This window comes from Patagioenas fasciata, chromosome 6 (assembly GCF_037038585.1).
Source record: "Patagioenas fasciata isolate bPatFas1 chromosome 6, bPatFas1.hap1, whole genome shotgun sequence".
Lineage (NCBI taxonomy): Eukaryota > Metazoa > Chordata > Aves > Columbiformes > Columbidae > Patagioenas > Patagioenas fasciata.
Window position 1 is genome coordinate 31,076,002 of NC_092525.1, and position 21,841 is coordinate 31,097,842.

The 21,841-nt window shown below is 39.5% G+C and overlaps 1 protein-coding gene across 8 annotated transcripts in view; it reads right to left on the bottom strand.

Moving 5' to 3' along the window:
• TLCD4 (TLC domain containing 4) overlaps window positions 1-21,841 on the bottom strand; it is a 42,611-nt gene that overhangs the window by 6,945 nt on the left and 13,825 nt on the right. For 5 of the 8 annotated variants that reach the window (XM_071810403.1, XM_065842059.2, XM_071810401.1 and 2 more), the window contains 5 exons: window positions 15,249-15,414; window positions 10,543-10,632; window positions 6,357-6,415; window positions 4,408-4,502; window positions 2,299-2,372 (listed from right to left, as the gene is read on the bottom strand). In XM_071810403.1, coding sequence (XP_071666504.1) covers window positions 2,299-2,372; window positions 4,408-4,502; window positions 6,357-6,415; window positions 10,543-10,632; window positions 15,249-15,403 — 473 coding nt within the window. In that variant the 5' untranslated portion in view covers window positions 15,404-15,414. Of the gene's footprint in view, window positions 1-2,298; window positions 2,373-4,407; window positions 4,503-6,356; window positions 6,416-10,542; window positions 10,633-15,248; window positions 15,415-20,021; window positions 20,118-20,207; window positions 20,482-20,668; window positions 20,836-21,841 lie in introns of those variants that run through there. The other 3 variants (XM_065842060.2, XM_065842061.2, XM_071810402.1) reach the window with 3 other exon arrangements.

The window sequence follows — 21,841 nt, forward strand, 5'->3', positions numbered from 1 at the left end:
GCTCCAATTTCCAGTGTCTCAGAGTTGGGATTTTCTGACTGCTTCTGTTCAGCCTGAAACCAGAACTTCAGAATGAGATATAGCTAACAACACTGGATAGTGTCACAGGTAGGTACATTATGCATTGGAAAAGTTAAATCTAAAACTCCCCTCTCTCACTACTACTACTGAGTCCTAACTGGTCTTTAAAAAAAATGAAAAGTGTTGGATATTAATTCCTTAGTAGACAGCCATAACTTATCTTTCACCCAGCACACAGAACCTGCAGGTTGAACTCCTAGAAAAAGGAACAACACACTCTTCTAATACTTTACCATTCACATGCAAACCAGAATAAATGCAAGGAAAAAATTATGCAACAATGGCAGGTTAAAGACAGGACCAGAGGAAAGTTACTTAAGTCACTGTATTTATGATGGGGGATGGAGAAGGGAAGAAGAATAACCAGTTTATTTTTCAAGAACATATGAGGATAAAACTATTTAACAAAATAACAGTTCTAAAACTGTTTTTTTAAAGTAATTTTTAGTTTAATTACCTACAGATGACAATCTAGGTAATTACAGATATACTAAAAAGATTTTCCAGACATCCGGCTCTAACAGAAATACTCCAGGAATTCGTTAAGAGTGCAACTGAGACAATTAAAATCCAGGCACTGGAGGTGGCGGTCCAGCCCGGAAGCAGGATACCTCACCACAGCAACACTTACCAGACCATGAAAAGAGAGACCCGATGTATTCAGTCAGAATAACAATCAGAGCCTGTACTTTTGTTGATGCAGATTCCAAAAGTAATATGAAAAAAGGTTTTAAAATATGCTCTGATGTGCCAACATGGGTAACTGGACATCTGCTTAACACCTCCTCTCTCCCAGCAAACTCAAAAAAAAAGTCAATAATTACAATTTTACCTACCACCATTCACAATTAATTACATAAATTCTGATACTAACAAAATGCTCAGCATGGAGACAACCTCCAATTAGACATCCCTAACGACGCAGACAGGAAATACAAAGAAACTACTACAGTTCTAAGATTAGAATAACATTTTATATTTTAATAATAATAGCCATTTTGGTAATCCTAAGAATGTAAACAAGAAACATAACATAAGTCACTATCATTATCCACTACTTACTGTCTTAAGGGTCTGGTTCTCTTCAAATTTAATGAAAACAAAACATTCATGGACTAATGAGATGACATCCCATAGTGCAAGGGCCTTTATTATCTCCTACAGTGATTTCCGTTTTTCTGAGAAAGCAGTAAATTTCGGTATTCAAAGACACATGATCTCCCCATAGGCATTTTAAAAGTATAACTTATATTACTTTTAATAGCCAGATGTATCACAACACTTCCCAATGCCACAGTCTGCAAGGTAAGCATCAGTACAGGTACCTCCCAAACATAGGGTGAAATCCTGTTTTGGCAGAAGTCAGCTGGGAGAACAGCCATTCACTAGGACATGAATTTCAACACAGAAACCTAGAATATAATACAACCTTTTTTTCTTTTTTTTTTCCTCTCCTCTTCCCTGTATTACTAAAATAAATTTAAAGAAGTGTTAAATTGCTCCTCAGTTTCTCTGGGCACGTGGAGCACCAACTATATTAGACTATGAACTTCTACTCAGCTCTACCTGGGCAACTGAAAGCAACCTCTGGAGAGTTCCATTATCCCACCTTGCCCTCCTGTAAGTTGAATTTACCAAGTTAATGTTCAGAAGAGATCTCAGCACAATCTTTTTTTATTCTTGGAGATCTGAGGAATGCTACAGTCTCATAAAATATTTTAGAGTTTGCAGTCACAATGCAGGAATCGGTAATAGTCAAGATACCCTGTTCACAGGATTACAGTCCCTATTTGCCTCACAAATTTTATCCTTCCTCTACCAGACACTTGGAAAAGAAAACAGATGCCACACACGTAGGATCAGTAAAGCAGAAATACACCCCAAAAAGTACGGGTGAGGAATACGCATCTGATACAGTGAAAGATCCGATCCATTGCAAAACCGTGTAGGAAGAGGAGAGGAGTGCAGCACTGCCCTGCACCACAGCCCCTCTCTCCAGGTGAACTGTTCCTGAGGCACATCCCTGTCTCCAGCTGGGCCATGGTGGCAGAGGAGGAGGGACAGAGGCCGCCCTCCCCAGGGCACGGGGACACGGCACCGACTGCCTTCCCCTACCAGTAGGCATTCAACAACAAAAACAACTTCTGAAGTAACAGAAATAATAATAATAGAGATTAAAATTTAAAAGAGTTATCAAAAAATTCCCTAACTACTTACCGCTGATTGACAAAAGGAGTGGAGAACTCTGCAAGCAGACGGAAGTTTCCAAAATAAGCCAACAGACCTTTGCTCTGGTTAGCGAAACAAAACAGACACACACAAAATCAACAATGTAGACATAAAAACTTGATTAAAGTCTTCAAATATACATAGAATGATACAATGTCTCAACTTCTTTATTAAAACTGACAAGAGTTTGCCAGCTGTGGCCAACATCCTTAAAATTTTAAAATGAGGTTTACTACAAAAGCTGCAATTGTCCTTCAGGTATCTTGAGTCAGTAAGTTCTTACTTTAAGTAAATTTTTGAAAGACTTACAGTTAATTTGCAATGGAAAGCTAGCTAGAGAAGACTGGCACAAGTAGTCATAAGTTATAATTACAATTACACTATTACTGTCTAAGAAAACTGTAAATATTTTGGATTTCTCAATGTTTAAACAAGCCCAAAAAGAAACACTGTAAGCTAAAGAAAAATGTCCCTGCATTGTTTTAGGAACATGATTTGCCAAAGTGAAGACGAATTCACAGCTCTTATTTGGCAGCAGAAAGGGCACATCAAGCCCTTCCTCCTGTCCCCCCAGGACAGTGCAGGAGCAGCACGTCACCTCCGCACTCGTGTCTGATACCTGCGCATACAGTGACATCCGCACATGTTGTAACCAAGCGCTTTCCTCCCAGTGACAAAGCACAGAAGATTTTTTTTTTTAAATACTGTCAGTGGGTGTCCTGAACAACCTATGGAGTATGTGTCATGGTGCCTCTGTGACCCACCACATGCGCCAACACCCAAAACTTCAGGCATTTCATGTCAGTTCACGCTATGCCAAATGGAAAATCTGTGTCCTTAACTAAATCCTCTCCTATCTCCAAGAGGAAGTTTTGAAATGAGATACTTATGAGTAGCTTTCTCTGAAGATAAGAGAATGAGAGTAACACAGAGACATCCACAGGCAGAGCCACATCCAAATAATAACGGATTTAAAAGAAGTTTACACTAACACTACTCTTTCCATTTACTCCAGAAACAACTAATGAAATTTCTGCATCAGGAATTAGCCTTGGTAGCACTATTTTCACTCCTCTAATATTCAACTCTAATTCACTTTAATCTGTGATAATATTAGTAGATCTGATTATCTTCAACCTGAAACAGAGTATTTGTCAGTGTACTCCATTCCCTTTAAACCATTATGCAAGAAATCTGACAGTAATCTGGCATCTCAACACTTTTAACATCATAAGCCTGGGATTCACACAGTAGGCAGGGAAAGAAGTGTGGTAAATGAAGTAAATTGTATTTTAAAATATTTCTTTATTTACTGAATGAGGTTTTTAGAAGAAATTCAGGAGCATTATTCTGGAGGTCAGTGGGATTTCTACCAAGTCACATGGGCATCTTTGAGAAATTCCAGCAGCAGCAGTGAGCAACTAATTCTTTATTCTAGAACAGTATCCTTCTCTTCTCCCTTTCCCTTCAATGTATGTATGCCACAGACATTTATAGATATTTACAGTTAATCATCCATTGTTTCCCCACCAAAGTAACCCTAAACAAGAAGTCTCAGAGGATCAGTTTGTGCCGCAACAGATTAAAAAACAAAAGCAAAATCCAACACGAAAAGGAAAAAGAAAGAAACACACCCCGGGAAAAAAACAACATATACCCAGCTGACTGTAGTACATTGACCAAAATCAAGGATCACAGGCCTTGCAAATCGGATCACAAGCAGAATATAACCACTTGAAACCATTTCCTTCCAATTTTCCAACTAAATTCAGATGTGGTTTTATTTGAAACACTTTTCTATAACCACGTGAAAAGCCTCTCTGTCAAAGCCTCTCTACAGCAAAGGCTGAGAAGGGTTTTAATTCCAGCAGTTAAATAAGTTACACATCTTTGTTGAAGGACTGTAACATTGAAAAAGTGTGCACTTACCACAAATGGCTGATAAAACTACTGAGAAAGTAATGACGATTATGTCTTTCACAAAGCTAATACACCAACGAATGAAGAATTTTTTTAAGCATTAAGCAAGTAAGATCTATAAAAGCATTGTCTTTAATACCATCTACTTCTTATGTTACTGAAAAATACAGCACTCACCAGTACAAAATAGTAAGCATACAGAGCTGCCAAGTGATGTATTACAAAAAATTTGTCACCAATTGCCTTCCAGTAGTAAATAATAAGCAACAAATCTACGAGAGAAAAGAAATAACGATAAAGAACAATTTATTATACTACCATTGACCTCAGAATAGTGTTTCTCTAAGTTTTAGAGGTATAAATGCCAATATTTGGCATCAGTAGAAACACTCTGAATTAATTACCTCTGAAGAGAGCATCTTTATGCTAAAGACTTTACTTTAGTCGAAGCGTCAAGCAACTGTATTCTTCCAACAGTTGCCGTGAATTATCACTTTCCACATCAATGAAAGTACAGAGACAATACCTTTAGCTGAAATATTTTGGAAGGAAAAAGTGGATTCTGAATCTCATAGCAAGACTTCATGTTTATGAACCCAAACATTTCAAACAAGTGACCAAAAAAAAGGAGGAGGGGCTACAGTGGGCATAGCCAATATACAAATACATGCAATAAATGAAGGGATCTATTCTGCTATTCTGGGGAACTTTTGAATCAAAAAGTAGTTATATTAGCAAACAGGGAACCATTTACCAAAAATATTTTGCAAGCAGCACTTGGAATGAGAAGCATGTTTGCTTCATTTAATCAAAATTTTCCAATTACTACAAAACAACATAGTGGACCTGAGATAAAGTTATAAGGAAAGCTCTGACAGAAAAGTTCCTTCTTCTCCTGTGATGGTCTGAGATTTCAGAAGACATACTTTTCTGTACTGGAACAATCAACTTCTGCCCCTACTTTCTCCAAATGAGTGCTTTGGACTGGAATATTAATTCCAGCAGTTACAAAGTTACAAATCAAAGATTTGTACCCCTGTGCCTTTTGTGTCTCCAGTGCCTTGATCTCTTTTACATTAGCTGTCCTCAGGCAGGACTCTTATCTCACCTGACAGAGCCACTCCACTTCCTATTAATTAAACATTAACTATATAAGGATATGAGAGAGAACAAGTGCCCAGGTTCACGTCCCTGTTCAACGGCATTCATTAATTCATAATGAAAGTCTAATGCATAATTATCCAAAAAAAGATACTAATGCATTTCAACATGGGTGCTGAAGTTCTTATGGAAAAAAACAGATACTTAAACTAACCCACAGTTTAACTGAGTGTGCTCATCACCAGATTGTCAGTTCCACTGGGGTGAGAAATCTACTTTGAGAGACAGTCAGGTCCACAGCCCAGTCTCTGATCATCCTAACATGAGAAGTTTTCCCTGAAAATAGTCCAAGTCACAACAAGTTTTTGCTTTGATAAATCAGTATTATCCCCACACACCATAAAAAAAAGCTCCAAAAACATTTTTCTATAATAGCAAGTTTCCCATGCCAACTTCAGTTAATAAATAATTAAGAACAAAAAACATATGCAGTGGTAAATGCCATACCAAGAAAACACTTAAAAATTTCCATGTTTTATACATCACTAATTTTTGTCTTAAAGTGACACTAAAAGGTGGATGGGCAGGATCCTAAGTCGTCATTTCCCTCAGTTTGTATTGAGGTTTACTAAAATTCCTCTGCCAAGATTCTTAGGTCACAAGAAGAAACATATAAAAGAGCTATGGGTTATAGACACCCTGAAGGGAGCGAATGGTACTGCTTTAGCACCTTCTCAACCAGCTGAAGGAGAAACTGAGCTGGAGTTGGTGGTTGTGTATCAAACCATCACAAAGCCACAGAGAGGCATTTCCCCAGTGCTTGGGGAGGTATCATTCCATCTTTCATATCCACTGGCAAGATCCTCTGATTTCACCACAACCCACAACTCCATTAGCAATTTTAAAAGCCACAGTAGAAACTGTATTGTATGTACATATCACATCTCCAAGCATTGTATAAATACATAGGCATAGCAACTCGATGTAAATATACAGGTTGTGTTATATACACGTTGCATAATTACCAGAAATGAGGTAGCCTGTGGTAATAGCAATATTCAGTTTCACAATTGAAGGGTCACCCCTGTAAACACACCAAAAAGACACAGTTATAGCCTTTATAACAAGGTAATTTGCAAAGGACATACAGTTATCAAACACATAATGTCCATATGGTCACCTTATTCTTGGCCTATGAGTAAGGCGTTACGAGATTGCTTAAGATCCTGATTCTTTGTCTAACCATATATAGGACATTACTAACTACCCTGATCGGGATCAGCCCCTGCCTTGGGGTCGAGGCTGCTCCAAGAGCTTTGCTAGAGACTAGAACTGAAACCCACTAAGTACCCTGAGCTGCCTCCTCTGGAAACAGAAGAGTTTTTCCTGTTCGTAAGAGGATGGATGCTTCTGGGGATAAATGGAGTAGAAGGAGACAAAGAAATTATTTGCCTGTTCTTTGAAGCCAAGGAGCGTTTGAGGAGAAATGCTTTCAGAGTTGTTTCATGCCTTCTGTCCCTTCCCTTTCGGTGTCAAATGTTCAGCAGGCAAAGCTCTTAGTAGCAGACACCACTTCAGCTCCTCTAGCATGTTCAACAAACTCAAACTTGTGAATACAGCACAAAAAAGGGAAGCATCCACATTACAGCAAGTTCTTTCCTCCACTGTCCTCTGTGCATTTCTACTTCGAAAAGTTTGGTAAGGAAATCTCTTTTCCTCAGCATAAAGATCATTACTTTTTTTTTTTTTTTAAACTAAGTTGTGCATCTAATGTAGGTATGTTTTGTGTAAGTATGAACTGAGCTGCAAGCAATAGGTCTACAGATTTATAAAATGTGGATGGCTCAAGACGAGCTGTGAAAGTAATCTTTGTTGTAAACCTCTTGAGAAAAAAGGAATGCAACTGTGCTTACAGCCACCTCCAATACAAAGTCTAACTGAGCTAGAAAGCAGTAAAATGCTATTACTTAGCTGTTCTTTTTTAATCCTATTTGAACAAAACAGCAGAAAAGATTTCCTGTATTATTACAATCTGTTCACTAATTTTTAAGGCTTTCTTAGCATCTAAACCTAACTGCTTCCCTGAGTGAGAGGGTAGCTTACAGGAAAATAGAAGGACTCACAAAAACAGAATTCTGCCATTAGGTGAGGAAAAACATCACTAGGAGAGCCTAGAGCTCACTCCATCTCTTAAGATCAGCAACAAGGGCTCTCTTTACTACAACTTGAAGCAGCAAAACTTTTCCATGGCTTCAAAACCTGGCTTCCTCAGCTATGTATGTTGTGGGCTGAGTGCTTCTTTAGGTGTAGTTCTTCTGAAAGTCACAGGTAGACACAGCACACAGACAGATGTGTTCTCACCACTTGAGCAGCCCTTTCCTTTGAGCTCCCAGCTGCAGCAACATCATAACCACACCTGTAAGTGTTTCCAACATACTCCAGCACATGATCACCAAGATTGAGCCTGCACTCGAGAACCTTCACATTCTTCTCCAGAGAAGATGCAAAGGACTGAGTATACAAAATCGGTTCCTTTGGTTCTGATTGCTAAGGAGATGTGTGTGGCGAATGAATTACACATGAGCATGCACAGGCAGATATAACAAACAAAAGTTGACATGACTGACTTTCATCAAACTTCTTTGCAGATACAGAGTCACACAAAATGCTAATCAAATGTCAGACTTCAAAAAGTGTAATGACTGTGGACAGTCATATGAAAAACTCTGCTCTTCTGCAAAGTTACAACTTAATTCAACTGTTTACATCTTCTTTACATTCACTTACAAACTACTGAAACTAGATTCATGAATGTTTCTTGTATCTTTCATACAAGGCTCCTGCAGAACGGCTCCTGCATCCCTCATCAGTGACCAAGTCCCATAGCTGATGCCTGCATTTCAAAAGGACATGAGATTTCCAGGCCTTGCAACAGTCCATCTGGCATTTTTTAACTATTCAGCCTTATTCAACTAAAACCAAGACTATGTGGATACAGCTACGAAGCAATGTAAAAATAATAAGCAACTTAAGATTTAATGTACAGTCACAAAAAAGTCTGGAAAAAATGGTTAAAGCTCTACATGGTCAGCTAAGGCTTTAGTTACTGTGTACTGCAAACCAATATGACAGTGGGGGAATGCACAGACTAATGCTAGCCTGAACATTGTAATGTAAAAGGTCAGCCTTAGAAGAAAATGTACAGCTGCAAATTCTAAGGAAACTACCCAACAATCCTGGCTTCACTGGTTGTATTTTACTTGCAGGCTGCATACAAGTACTTGTAAAGCCATAGGCAATATTATGTTTGGTTTTCCTTTGCACTTAGTCACTTGCATGAACATGAATTCTAATCATTGAAACTGTTTTAGATGCGTGAAATGATACTTCACACATTTTAAAATTACTGGTTTAGTAACTAAAAACACTGATTTCCACATCTAGAGTGTTCTGTGCACGTCTAATTGACAAATTCCTGAAAAACCATTAAGATAATTTTGACCAAGAAACAATTTACAGCAATACCGCCATCAAAAGAACCTGAAGATTTGATTTAAAGCACACAGATTAGATATACTCCCAGTTGATTTTTAAATATAAAGTTTTCTTTGCTCTACCAAATGTAGAACCAAATGTAAAACCACTGACAGCAATCATTGGGAAGATATCTAAAAAGAAGAAACTATTTAGAAGCAAGAATAGAAAATGCAGAAAAAAATTCCCCCAAAGGGGGAATTCTTTTAAGATTCAATGTTTTTACATCATCTAGGATGCTAAGGCTCCATAAGCTAGATTAAGTTTTCAATATAGTATTCAGAAATATCTAAAATAACTTTTCTCAAACTTAAGAACAAAAAGTCATTTGACTTCTGCTTAATTTATTTTTTTTTTTCTGGAATTATACCAGGAAAATTTGGTAAATGTGAAAACACAATTTACTTATCACCAAGAGGTTTTTATTCCTGCCATTCAAGACTTCTTTTGTACTGTTTAGAACAAGGTCTATTCAAAGCAGGATAAAAGCTTCTATCTGATACAGCTTACCACAACACACACTGAGAGTTGTAACAACATGCTGCTTTTCAACATGGTTAACAGATCTCATAAGCTATTCATTTAAGATACTTGGACTCTTTAAAGATACCAGAATGCAATGAAAAAAAATCCAAAACAGCCAACTATTTAATCATATATCACTATATACAGAAGAGGCCATTGATACCTAAATTTGTGTTATGAATTAGTGTCACATTCATTAAAGCCACATAAGTCAGTGGCAGAGCACTTCAAGCACCCAATCCAGTCTAGTTCACACATCACTGTCATTAATTTACGATATCAAAAGAGCAGAACAAGCATCAGATGTTAAATTTATGTGAGTTTAATCTGACTCAGTGTGGTCCTTTGACAAGGCTAAAAACAGTCTATGACAGAAACACGAAATGAAACTTAAAATATTTAGTCTTCAGGAAAAATATGTGCGCTTCTTTCTACAGGGAAAGGGTTCCAGAGGATGATGAGTGACAATTCAAAACACCAGTAGCGATCTGTAATTAATTCAACTGAAACAAAGCCATCTTGTTCCTGCTCCCTCAAAAAAGTGTGAAACAATGTAACTAGAAATAAAGAAAACACAAGACTAATACAGAATATTTTGTTAGCTAGAGAAAATATTAGAAGTCCATTTATTACATGGAAGACAGTACTTGAGATTTTCATACTTTTTTTAAAACAAAGATTGATAGAACCTTTACGGGAGGTAGAAATATAAACATCTTAATTTATCAATTTAGACATCTATATTTTATACACATAATAGGTTTTTCCAGCTTTTTCTCACACACATACTTTCCAGACCTGTAACAGCATTTCAATTTCACATTAAAATTATTACAGTAAAGAGCATAGTTTCAGTCACACAGACTTTCAGTTACATTCTTGGTTCTATGCCTTAGTAAATTAATATGCTATTTCAAATCAATTGCTTATATTTTATCTATTCCACTTCACAGAGACACAATGTACTATGACATTAATACTGACAAAATAATTTGGAATTATCAAATAGTACATACATTAAAATGAACATATCACAACTGCATATTTTAAGGGAAATTATTCCAGTAACTAATACACTGCATGATTATTTTTCTTCCTTCTCAATTATGTGGTTTTATTGTGTAAATATAAAATATACGTAACATGCCTTACCAGAGGTGGTCAGCATTAACAGCATCATCATACAACAAAATATACAGGCAAAATCCACCAACCACCAAGGCATGGAATGTGGACACTGTCCTGAAAAAGAGATCACAGTCACAAGGAGGTAATGCCATTCACAACTTCATATACTGTGCTTAAGGCAGGATGTTTCCAAAGCCATTTTCAACTGCACCCAGATACCTCTGTGGAAGACAATAATCTCTTCTTTATGCTACATCCAACCACTTATACAATGACAGATGGGAAAAAACAGTCAAAAAGAAGGAATCTGTTTATTAGATTTGGGGCAGGGTGGTGGGGATGTTAAATAGGGTCTTAAAGTAATTGAGATCTATGTTTTCCCCCAGTTGTCCTATATACTAACGAATCCTCAAAGACAACATGACATCCAGTTCTCTAACAAATATTTACTGTATTGTCCCATTTGCTGGAAAATCTGTATACATTTCATATTCAGATTGGCCCAGGAGTCCTGCAGCAAGAGGTTTCTCCGTTCTTTCAGGCACCAAATTAATAGATGACCCACAATATATCTGCCAAGTTCAGGTTTTGAAAAGAGGGGTATTAAATGAAGAATCCTATCAATGACTTTTTCAGAAAGAATTTCTAGCACATTTCATGTAGATTCTGGTTTTCAAAGAGAAAATTTTCATAACAAAAGGTTGTAGCCAAGTATCTGAGGTATAAAAGCCACAGGTTCATATGAACTACCAGCTTGCAGCTTTGCTTTACTTTATGCTCCTCTTGTCCTGTATAAAGTCACAGCAATCAGAGTTGCCTTGCCCATACTTGGGTACCCTACACTTTTTTTGCCCAAGACACCAGTCTCAAGCATACAGGCTGCATGCACACTGTAGATAAACTCTGAATGCTAACAAGCCCTTAAAGAGAATTACCTATTGACAGAGGCCCCGCAGGGTTTCTGCCAGCACAGTCAGGGTCAGTCCTGCCCTTTTGAGTCCACATGTATTCTTGGAAGGTAGAACAATGCAATGGGCACAGGTCCAAAACATGTAACCTTGTTCCTCTAGCCATGGGTTTAACACCACTATAATCTGCATCTCATTCTGTATAGCTACTCTCTGCTTTTCCACTTCCCAAGTGGGACTAGGAAGAAAAAATACTAGGTGCCAAAATAGCTCTAATGAATCAGGGATACAGGTTTGAAAGATGAGAACTCTAACTTAGATGCTGTGTGATTGGAAACACCTTTGCACTCACAGCATTAATGATATGCACACAAATGTACGGATGCTGTTTGTTATTAGTCTTGTCTTTATACGTGTTGAATGCATGTATTTGGAAAGTATTAATATTTTAAATGTGCATTAGTCACTCTCAGGAGTCTAAACTCTACCATGCAAGATTTTAACAAAACACCTTATTTCCTGTGGAAGCCACTGCAAAGAAAGCGTAGGTTATAATCCCCAGCCTCTTGCCAGAGTTTTTATTATTGTCTATTGGAATTAGAAGATTCTCTAACTTTTCATTTACAATTTGTTTAAAGAGTGTCACCATGATATTTCCAGCAGTTTTTTCAATAGTGTTCAAAAAAAAAAGGAATGGAGATTAACATAATATGAAAAGTCAAATGTAGGAAGACTGATGAGAACATTTACTAACCATTATAGCACAGGTTGGTGGGTTTTTTTGCCTTGTTTTTAAACAAAAGAATAAAATTTAGTTATCAGAATTTTAATTAATGATTAATTAATTATAATTAATAGCTTAATTAAAATATCTACTCTGGCAACACAGAATTAAAAGAGAGCTAGGAACTTTGCTTTCCTTTTTAAACAAAGTCTGGTATATAATACTAATGTTGAAAAATACCTGGGATTTTCAAACTTTAGGAGAGGATAACACAAAGAAGTAAAATTTGTCCTAAAATACAGCTCATTAGTTTACAGTTGCAGTTTGTCCCAGGAGTAGCTGTTTATCCAGACCTTAGTCCTTAGAATACAAGCTGTACACGAGCACAGCACTTGAAGGGGGAAAGAGGAAAAGGAAAAAAAAAAAGAGAGAAAAAAGGAAAAACAAAAAAAGCAGATTTCCTCCTCCCTAACTCTGGACTTTGAAGTTTCTCCATAGGAGAGAGGACAGAAGAAGGGAAATAGTGCAGCACTTCATTTTAACAGGGAATCTAGGTCAAGCTATGAGGCTCTGCACACATCCTTGAAATTACTGTCAAAGCTTGCATCTTTTAACTCCTCATTAAACTGCAAAGAAAAGTTGCACTAAATTGCATACTTGTCCCTTTATTATTGAATACATATATATTTTCACAACTGCTTAACAGCAGTACAAACATATTATAAAAGAGGTGACAGGAATTTATGCACAACAAATTAGAGTTAAACTACATCTGCGTCGAAGTATAGTTTTTAACTCAATTTGAGTCTGCGTACTTAAGATTCCAGAAGCAATTAGTTTATTGCCTCCTAATTCTTGGAAGGTCAGAATTAACAAATTGACAGTATGAAAAACGTAGTCCAGAGCTGCAGCTCAAATGCCTGGTTACAAAACTCTCCAAACTGTAACAATATATTTTTCAATGCTGCAGCTCATTTCAGGCAGATGCCCAATTCCAGACCCAGCTGAGCTGATAAAAATGCACAACCATCCTCTGTGCCAGTTTCCTTCAGGACTGCCAACAGAACCATTTGTGTGAGCACTCCCAACACTATTCAATATAGGGCAAAATAACAACCATCTACTTTTAAATCATTTAAGTTAACACAACACATTTTACTGGGAGATAGTAACTTTTTCTACCTGCACAGTTGCCTGCAGAGTACATATACGTCAATCTACATTCTCTGAATATATAATATATTGGGGTGTCTCTACATTCTGGTGAAACATTAGAGTGATGAGGCAGTTTGACAAAACACTGTGTTTGATTAGCGGAGTCAATCCTTTGTAGAAACGCAAGCACGGTTAGCCTGTCCGACACTTCATGCCCTCCTCAGGTATAACATCAACAAGCTGCTGATGAACACGCTTTGTGTTTCACGCCTTATAACTCCAGAGTTGGATGTAGCACTGGACCATGACTCACCTGTGAGCCAACATCTACATCCTGCTATCAACCCCAAGGAAACACGTGGAAAGAAGTAAAAAGGACAGAGCCTGTGGAGCTGTATCGAGAGTTAAACAACTTACTAGAAAGTAGCCAAGAGATTACAGAGCAGCATATTTTCAGCACACATCCAATGTGTGAAACAATTCATGTGTTATTATGCAAAGTACTACAACTTAGCAGGCATGGGATAAGTTCTCAGAAAGCCTGTTATGCAATCCAAGGGTCACTTGATGTGGCTTAAAGACAAAAGTTCAGCTCCAGCATGGTAACAGTTTGGTCTACTTTCCCTGACTGCCTCTATTATCGATTGTAACACAGAGGTAAACCTAAGATGCACTGATATCATGAACTGGCATCCTACAAAGTTGTTCCAGCAGATAGGTAATTATTTAAAGGTGGCACTGAAATTAAGATGGTGCCTTTAAGAACACTGTATGTGGACGTTTGCCAAACCGAATGGCAAGACTATTTGAGTTGCTAATGCTGCCTAGAACAATGGAAACAACTTTAAAAGCATCCACCCGATATTGCCTTTAAACGGCACTGAGGAGGAACAGTGATACGACTAATGCATTTTGAATGCCATGACAGCCATACAGTACACATTTTTGAGCTTCAAGTTCAAGAAACATCTGAAAAATATTTTAAAGTTGTAATAGGCTACTCAAGCATGCAGTTATACTGTATAAATTAATCTCAACCAGAGAAGCTCGTGTACTACATTATACCCTTTTGAAGTAGTATATTGCAAATAAAACCTCAGTGGTCATCCCATTTGCAATTACTACCCTATACTTCCTTTATGGCTTAAAAGAGAGGAAAGCGCCCAGGAAAGATTCTCAGGGTAGAACAAGTTTCTAACAGCGCTCTGTCTGAGGAGACAAGTGCAATGCAGGTGGATCCGTCCCAGTGGCGGAGCTGCAGAAACACAAAGGGAGTGAGGATGGATTTTAGACTGAGTTTCCACAACTCCTTCCTGAATATGTACCCTGTGTCTGTCATAGCTTTCCTTCCTCTTCTTGTAGTCTCCTTCCCCATCAACACACAGATGTAACCTTTCTAATCCTGCCTCACTCCAATACTACACCAAAGATTTATCAAATTTCTTGGAAAATCACAACGTATATACGTGCAGTAGTATCGCGAGAACAGAGAGCAACTTGCTTTGCACCCAAAAGCATGACCAGAGATACACAAGCATTTAGCTCATGGAATAAATTACAATACTTTTGATTTTCATGTATGTTTGGTGGAAGTGAATTTTGTACCTCTTCTCTTTACTAGAAGCATCATAGAGAAACCATTTAATATAAATCCACTTCAGCTTATTACCTCTCACCAGTCACTGTTTTTTTTTTTTCCTGACTTTCACTTGGGCATCACTGTCTAACAAAGCATTCAGTGTACAAGTGTTTGTAACGCTGTGTGCTCGAGAAGGGGCCTGAGCATTTTACACTCAATCTTTCAAGTGCCTAGAGCCATCCCTCTAGTCTTCACAGATGTTTAACTAATAACGTTTTCTGCAGTTTTATATATACACACAGGTGCTCCAGATGTTGCCAATGTCAGATAGGTCATTATCTGCAGGTTGTTTTGAAAACTCTACCTTGAATTCCATTCGATCTTCCTTTTTTGACTGAGATTGTTAAAACCAGGTGTTACTCGTGTTGACACCCAAGAGCTCAAAACATGGAACAGGAGCTGAAATACAGTAAAACTGGCAAGAGCAATGCCAATAGTCAGGTTGCTGAAGGTAGCCATTGTTCTTCAGCCTGTGAAGAAAAGCAGAATGAAATTTCAGTCCATTCTCCATTTAACTACTTTAAGTAGCTACAGAAAGTGGTTTTGATGGTTAACTCACCAACAGATATATTATTCACTGGAAGTTTCCCCCTGTTCATGTAAGCCTTAATAGTATAAAAGTATCCCAAAACTGTTATATGTAAAAGTTGCATTTTGGTGGATTTAGTGTGTGTGTTTTGTTGCTGTTGTTTTCTGATTATTTTTTTAATTAACATTTGCATATGATACATTTTCATTGCCTAAAGTCGCATATATTTTATTTACAGAGAAAGGGCAGGGACGCTCACTGAGCAGTGCCACCACCAGCTCTGAAGCCTCCACTCCTGCCCCAAGAAGCTCCAAAGTTAAAACTCATCTCATTCTCACCAGACTGACTGCTGCTGACAGGATTTTTAAAAGCAACAATAAAATCAGATAGGCATAGCAGAGAGTTTTCCAGGTCAGCCTCAGGAAGCAATAGCCTCACTGCAGCTTTATGTTTGCACACTTGACAGACCCAGCAGTTCTCAGCCTGCACTTAATTCACAGCTGCGGGCTTCTCGTGGTGATAGCGTACAAGACGGCATATTGGAGCTTTTTTCTTCTTCACGTAGAAGTCTAAACTTTGCACAATTTCAGAGCACACTGAAAAGCTTCCTATCATCAGAGCTAATGCACTTTTCAGATGCTTGATGTTTAGCTATTTCATATGGCCTAAATAAATAACTAAATGATTTCAAACATAAACGTCAGTCTCTAAATGCTTCAGTCATTTCTCCTGAGTCACCAGTACTTTGCAAGACAGAATGACAGTGTTGTGAAGTGCTTTATACTCCAATACTGGCAAAGGCTACAAACTCATAAAAAGTCAATTTGTAATAAGCTGAACAGAAAAGGAAAAAAATATATAGCTTCATCTAAAATATTTAAATATTTTAATAGCCATTTAAGTAACTTCTGTTACTTATTTTAGTTTTAGTGAAGAAAATACCTATAAATAAAATGAAAACTTAGGGGCTAGTATAATTTGATGTTACTACAACAACCTAATGGTCAACAAAACACAGTACAATTACATAATACATTTATATCCATCTTTAGTTCACATGCACTACAGAATGAGGGATTGTGCTTTAGATTTTTGAAATTGTATCTGCATTGCAGACAGAAAGCAACTTGAACTCCAGAGAAGGAAAACAAATGAACAAAAAACACAGAAAGAAAAGTCCACCAGTAAAAACTTTTCAAAAAATTAAGCACAATATTCTCACCTGGTGGTGTAAATAGTGAGAACATTAAACCATGTTTTGCATTTAAACTTAGAACTTCAACCAATCTGTATTACATACAGATCAGGAAAAAAAAATACTTTTGCCTTCAAAGATTAAGAAGCAGAAGGTTCAACAATTTCAAACTTCCTTCCCGCCCCCCCAAATTGAAAACTTTCTCTGACTAGTACCCACAGTAAAAGCTACAGATGTAGAAGCAGAATAAATAAGAGCAGATTTGCAGAGTGCAACTTGCATCCATATCAAATGGATTTCAAGTGTTTACTTCAGACCAGCTTTAATGCTGTCCGAGGGACTCCACACTGTTAGGTGGTTTTTGATGTGTTCTTCAGGCCGATCTTCCTGCTTAGTTTAACCCCAAAAGAATCCAGCTCGCACGCTCTGGGACAGCTACGCAACACAAAGCCAAGGGCAGGAAGTGATGGTGGTCAGGAGATTCAGTTCATAAGTGCGTTTTTACTCCAAACTAAAATTTTGATGTGCACACATTGCAGTGCATTGCAAAAAAGTCTGGTTCATTCCAGTTTTTTATCTGATGACCTGTTCTAGTTCAGCAGCATAGTAGTCTTGCATACTTTTTAATGCTAATCTATTAAAACTTTCCATTTCAAATACTATCGTGAGTATTCAGTATTCTCTCAAGTACTTTTTACACTATTCTCCACATACTTCTCCATTTGCTTCTACTGGCCAAGAAACAAAATATTAATCAAATTTTATGCACTTTTTACACAGTTTGAAGTACTAGAGACAATGGGTGTTAAGGCCTATATTCTAAAATGTTTCCATTTGAAGGAATAAAACAAGTAACTAAATTTTAAACCTTAGAGTTTAAACCCACTGCTGAGTGCTGTATGGTGCCCATCCCAGATCCTGCTCCTGGGGCCAAAACCTTGCTATTACATCATCTCATTTGTAGAAAGCAAGTCCTCTCTTCGGTGACACAAGGAAAAAAATCAGTTGATTTAATTCCTAAAGTGCATGAAGGAAGTCAAAATGCATGTTGAAGACAATTCTCTTCAGAAAAATTAGCAAAATCATTGACCATCAATCATACCTACTTCATCCTTTTGACTAAAACTTAGCAATTCTCATGATGCTACCAATTTTATTCACCTGCAATGACTGTAAGTAGTACCTCTGAGTTTCAAAGACACCGACATAATCTCTTGGACAAAAGAAATCCATGCTTTGTTTTGTTTCCTTAGCACCAGAAGATTTTATGAGGTAAGTAATGTTTCGGTGTGTGACAGGTGTCCATAGCACAGGAAATTATGGAATTAAACAAAAAACCTCCCAACCAGTCCTTGCAAGAAATGAATCAGAAGAGCTAATCTCACTTCTAAGGAGCTGGTACAGGGAACTTGTTTTAAGGAAAATCAGTTGTGTGGAAAGTGCGCGATCCAACTTTCAGAAGTATTATGTACCTCTACGTCTCCACAGTTTTAGCAGCAAGTACAGAACTGTGATTCCAGCGAGCAAGAGAGTTATGATGGCAGCAGAGAAGAAATCAGCCACTCAGCCTCTGTGGTTGGTCTCACAGATATTCATAAGGGCTCTGCAAGACTGATTTCAGAAAGTGATCTCAAATGTGCTTATCAAGATGCTGTTTAAGTACATTAAGTACTAAGTCCAGAAATAATTTAATGTTTTACTTAAGCAAATTAAGGCTGCTGTATTTGAATTCAAATCAAGGGCCAGATGTAAACACACTGGCTCATGTGAGATAGAAGAACAGTTCAACTATAAACATTTTCTCGTATCTCCAAGTTGTTTTCGACTATATCCTGTTTAATATGAAAATTAGCTGTTGTTTCCCAATCTTTTTTTATTCAAAAAAAAAAAAAAATCACTCAAGTTGTTGAACCAAAGCTTATCACTTAAAAGAAACATAATTAGCTTCTGATTACATACAATTTCTTTGCCCTTAAGGTAATGGCCAGTTACTAAGTCAAAGGCAGCTTCAACTACACTATGTTTTTTCTGCCCCAGTATCTTCTTATAGCTGTCCAGCAAAGTCTGATCTAGATACAGAACTTCATGGATTATATATGAGCAGACACTTTATCCCCCAAACTGCATAGTCATTGATTACCATTCAGTCAGCTGATACGTTTTTTGAGTTAGTGGCAGGCTGGGTGGGGAGGGAGGTATAGTGTAACTACTTTGCAATTTGGGAAAAAAGTATTATATCCAGGTTGGTTCTTCACTATTAGTTTTATAGCAGTGAATTTCCTGAATTATCCAAAATTACTGTCTTAACCATTCAGTAAGACAGTAATTACAAATGACCAGACATTTACTCCTGCAGTTTTTCAATGTGGTCTTTAAGTAACTAAGTATCAAACACAGTAAACTAACAACTTCCAGCAAGGTATTCATTACATATGGCCAGCACAGTACCAAATTGCCCCAGTAATTCTGAAAAAAATCTAATAACATAGCTTTTCAATCATACTAGATAAGAGCTGAAAACACACTCTTTCCATCTGCTATTAATATGCTGTGGTTTTCTTGCAATTCTGTTTCTACTTGAAATTTAGAAGAAAAAAACCCAACAATATTAAGACTCAACATTCATTCACCTCCAATATGAAAGCATTATGAATATCCGATAGAAACAAGTCCACACGTAACTGAAAGAAGATAAAAGAGCAGAATCAATGGCATCTAGCATTTATGTTCTCCTCATTTTACTGTTTCCACATCAATTTTTCACATAATAAAAACAAGAAATACAACTGTACAGCCAGAAGACATAGTAAGGAGGTAGAGAGAAATGCATGAAGCCCACAGCTCCTACTTTCTTCAAGGCTGGATTTCAAGATAAATGGGATCAATTTCCAAACAAGATTACACCTTAAAGCTGCTAGTGATACCAGGACATCCTACTCAGCCCTGTGCTTTTCTGAGCTGTTCAAAACTGAAAGCCAAATCCAACTGTAAAACTTGCCACATTGATTTGCAAAGAGCAGGGTGGGACTACTGACTGTTTGCTCATTTTATAACAAGCCTAAGAATAAAACATCTGCAGTGCTTGAGTTTTGTTGTAATGTTCGTTCTGAATAGTAGTTTCTATTGCTCTGATTAGATGTATCCTACTTAGCTCAGTAAGCAGCATTAAGGAAACACACAACAAAATTGAAGCTAGTCACAGCTTAAGCCATTCCCTTTCTAGGTAAGGCTACTGATACCCCGAACTCCACTTTGCTGTCTGCTCTTAAAACTCCAAAACAACTGGCAGATTAGGCACGCTTTTTATAATGACAGGTTAAACAGGGAGAGCCGTGCGCTTCTATATCCTTTACCTACACCATCGATGCCCTCAAAGCTGCAGGAAGTTTGCAGTCCGAAAGCAACGGGGAGGGGAAAAACCCCCGCATTCGGAGGCGGCACCGAGCGGAGGGGCGCGCAGGGACCCCAACAGGCAAGCTCCCGAAGCAGCGCAGCGCTGACGAGCAGCTGCCGGGCGCTCCCCCCGCCACGGGCATTACCTAGCGCTCCCCGTCGGCCGAGGCGCCCGCCGCTCCACCGTGCCCGTCCGCGGCGGCAGCCCCGGACGGCTGGCTGGCAGGCAGGCTGGCAAGCAGGCAAGCAAGCAGGCAAGCAAGCAGGCAAGCAAGCAGGCAAGCAAGCGGGCAAGCAAGCGGGCTAGCAGCCGCCGCACACGCTCGCCGCGCTGGCTCGGACAAGGGCCACCCGCTGCCGCTGCGGGAGAAGGCAGCTAACCGGCGTACTTGGCGCTGTCGGAGCGGCGAGCGCCGCGGCCCCCGGGGCGCCCGGGGGCGGTGCCGCGCAGGGGACGGCCCGTCGCTGGCGGAGGGAGGGAAGGAGAGAGCCCCTCCGCGCAGCCCCACGGGGTGGGGGAAAGCGGCTGCACCGCCCCCGCCCAGCCAGCGCCGGCACCTCCACACCCCGCCGGGTCCGCGGCCGCCTCCCTCCCTGCCCTCCGCACCTGGGTGCGGGGCTACCGACGCCGCGCCTCCGCCATGCTTCCTCGCAGCAACGGGGACGGGACAGCCCTTCCCAGGCGCAGGATGCTCCGCTGGTGGCGGCGGGGGCTCCGACTGCAGCGATCGGGTTACGGCAGGCGTAGCCTTAAAGGGGCCGAGCCGCCGCCGCCACCTGCCGCCGAGCTCGACTCGCCGCCTGGGAGGGGAGGGCGGCCTGCACGGCCCCGCCCGCCCCACGCTACCAGCCACCGCCCCCAGCCCACAGCAGCTCCTCGGCCGGGCAGGCACGGGCTGGGAGCCGGCGGGCTGGCTGTGGGTGCCGCGCTGCTGGCCAAACAGTCGCGCAGGAGCGGCGTTGGCTACACTGAGTAAATAACCCGGGACGGCCCTTAAACTCACGGTTAGCGCGGTTCGAAACGCTGCGCTGTCACAGCGCAACGCAGCGCCCGGCTATGCGGACAGCGCGGCGGGAGCGAGTCCGCGGCCGGGAAACGTCCCGCCGGCCGCCCCGGCACCGCAGCTGCTGCCCCGGGCCGCGGAGCCTGCGAGCTGCCAAAGCCGGTGCGTGTGTGCCGCGATGGCCCGTGGGTCCCCAAATCCTGCTAAATGCACGTGTCTGAGAACAGCTTATGTGTTGGGGGAGGAAAAATTCCTGTTAGCTCTAGCATCACACCTTCTGACAGCATTTTGGTCACTTTGCCTTTTATTTATGTAGCCCCCATTGTCTGAAATACATAACGGGAAAATGCTGATGTGACTGTTGGCACGCTAGGAATCCATTTACGCACTCCCTGATGGCACCATACCACACAGGGTCATCAGTAATACAGCCACCATACAGACAGCAGGTAATGCTGATACTTGCAATTTTTTGAAAATAAATGCTGTGGGGTTTGTCAAATTACTTTTCCATTTTACATTTTTGAACTGTTGTATTTAAAAATCAAAGAGAAGCAAAAATATGTTGACAAAATTGAGTATTATGATGGTGTCTGTTTGCCAACTAGAAAGCAGGACTCTTTCCTCTTGGCATGCTTCTATTTTACACATCCTAAACCACCTCAACTCTCTGTTCCCATTAAGGATTCCTGATCTTTCAGATCAGAAATTTTAAAATTCTCCTCTCTCCAACAACATAATATTGAAGGTATTCACATATCTCACACTAGATTAAG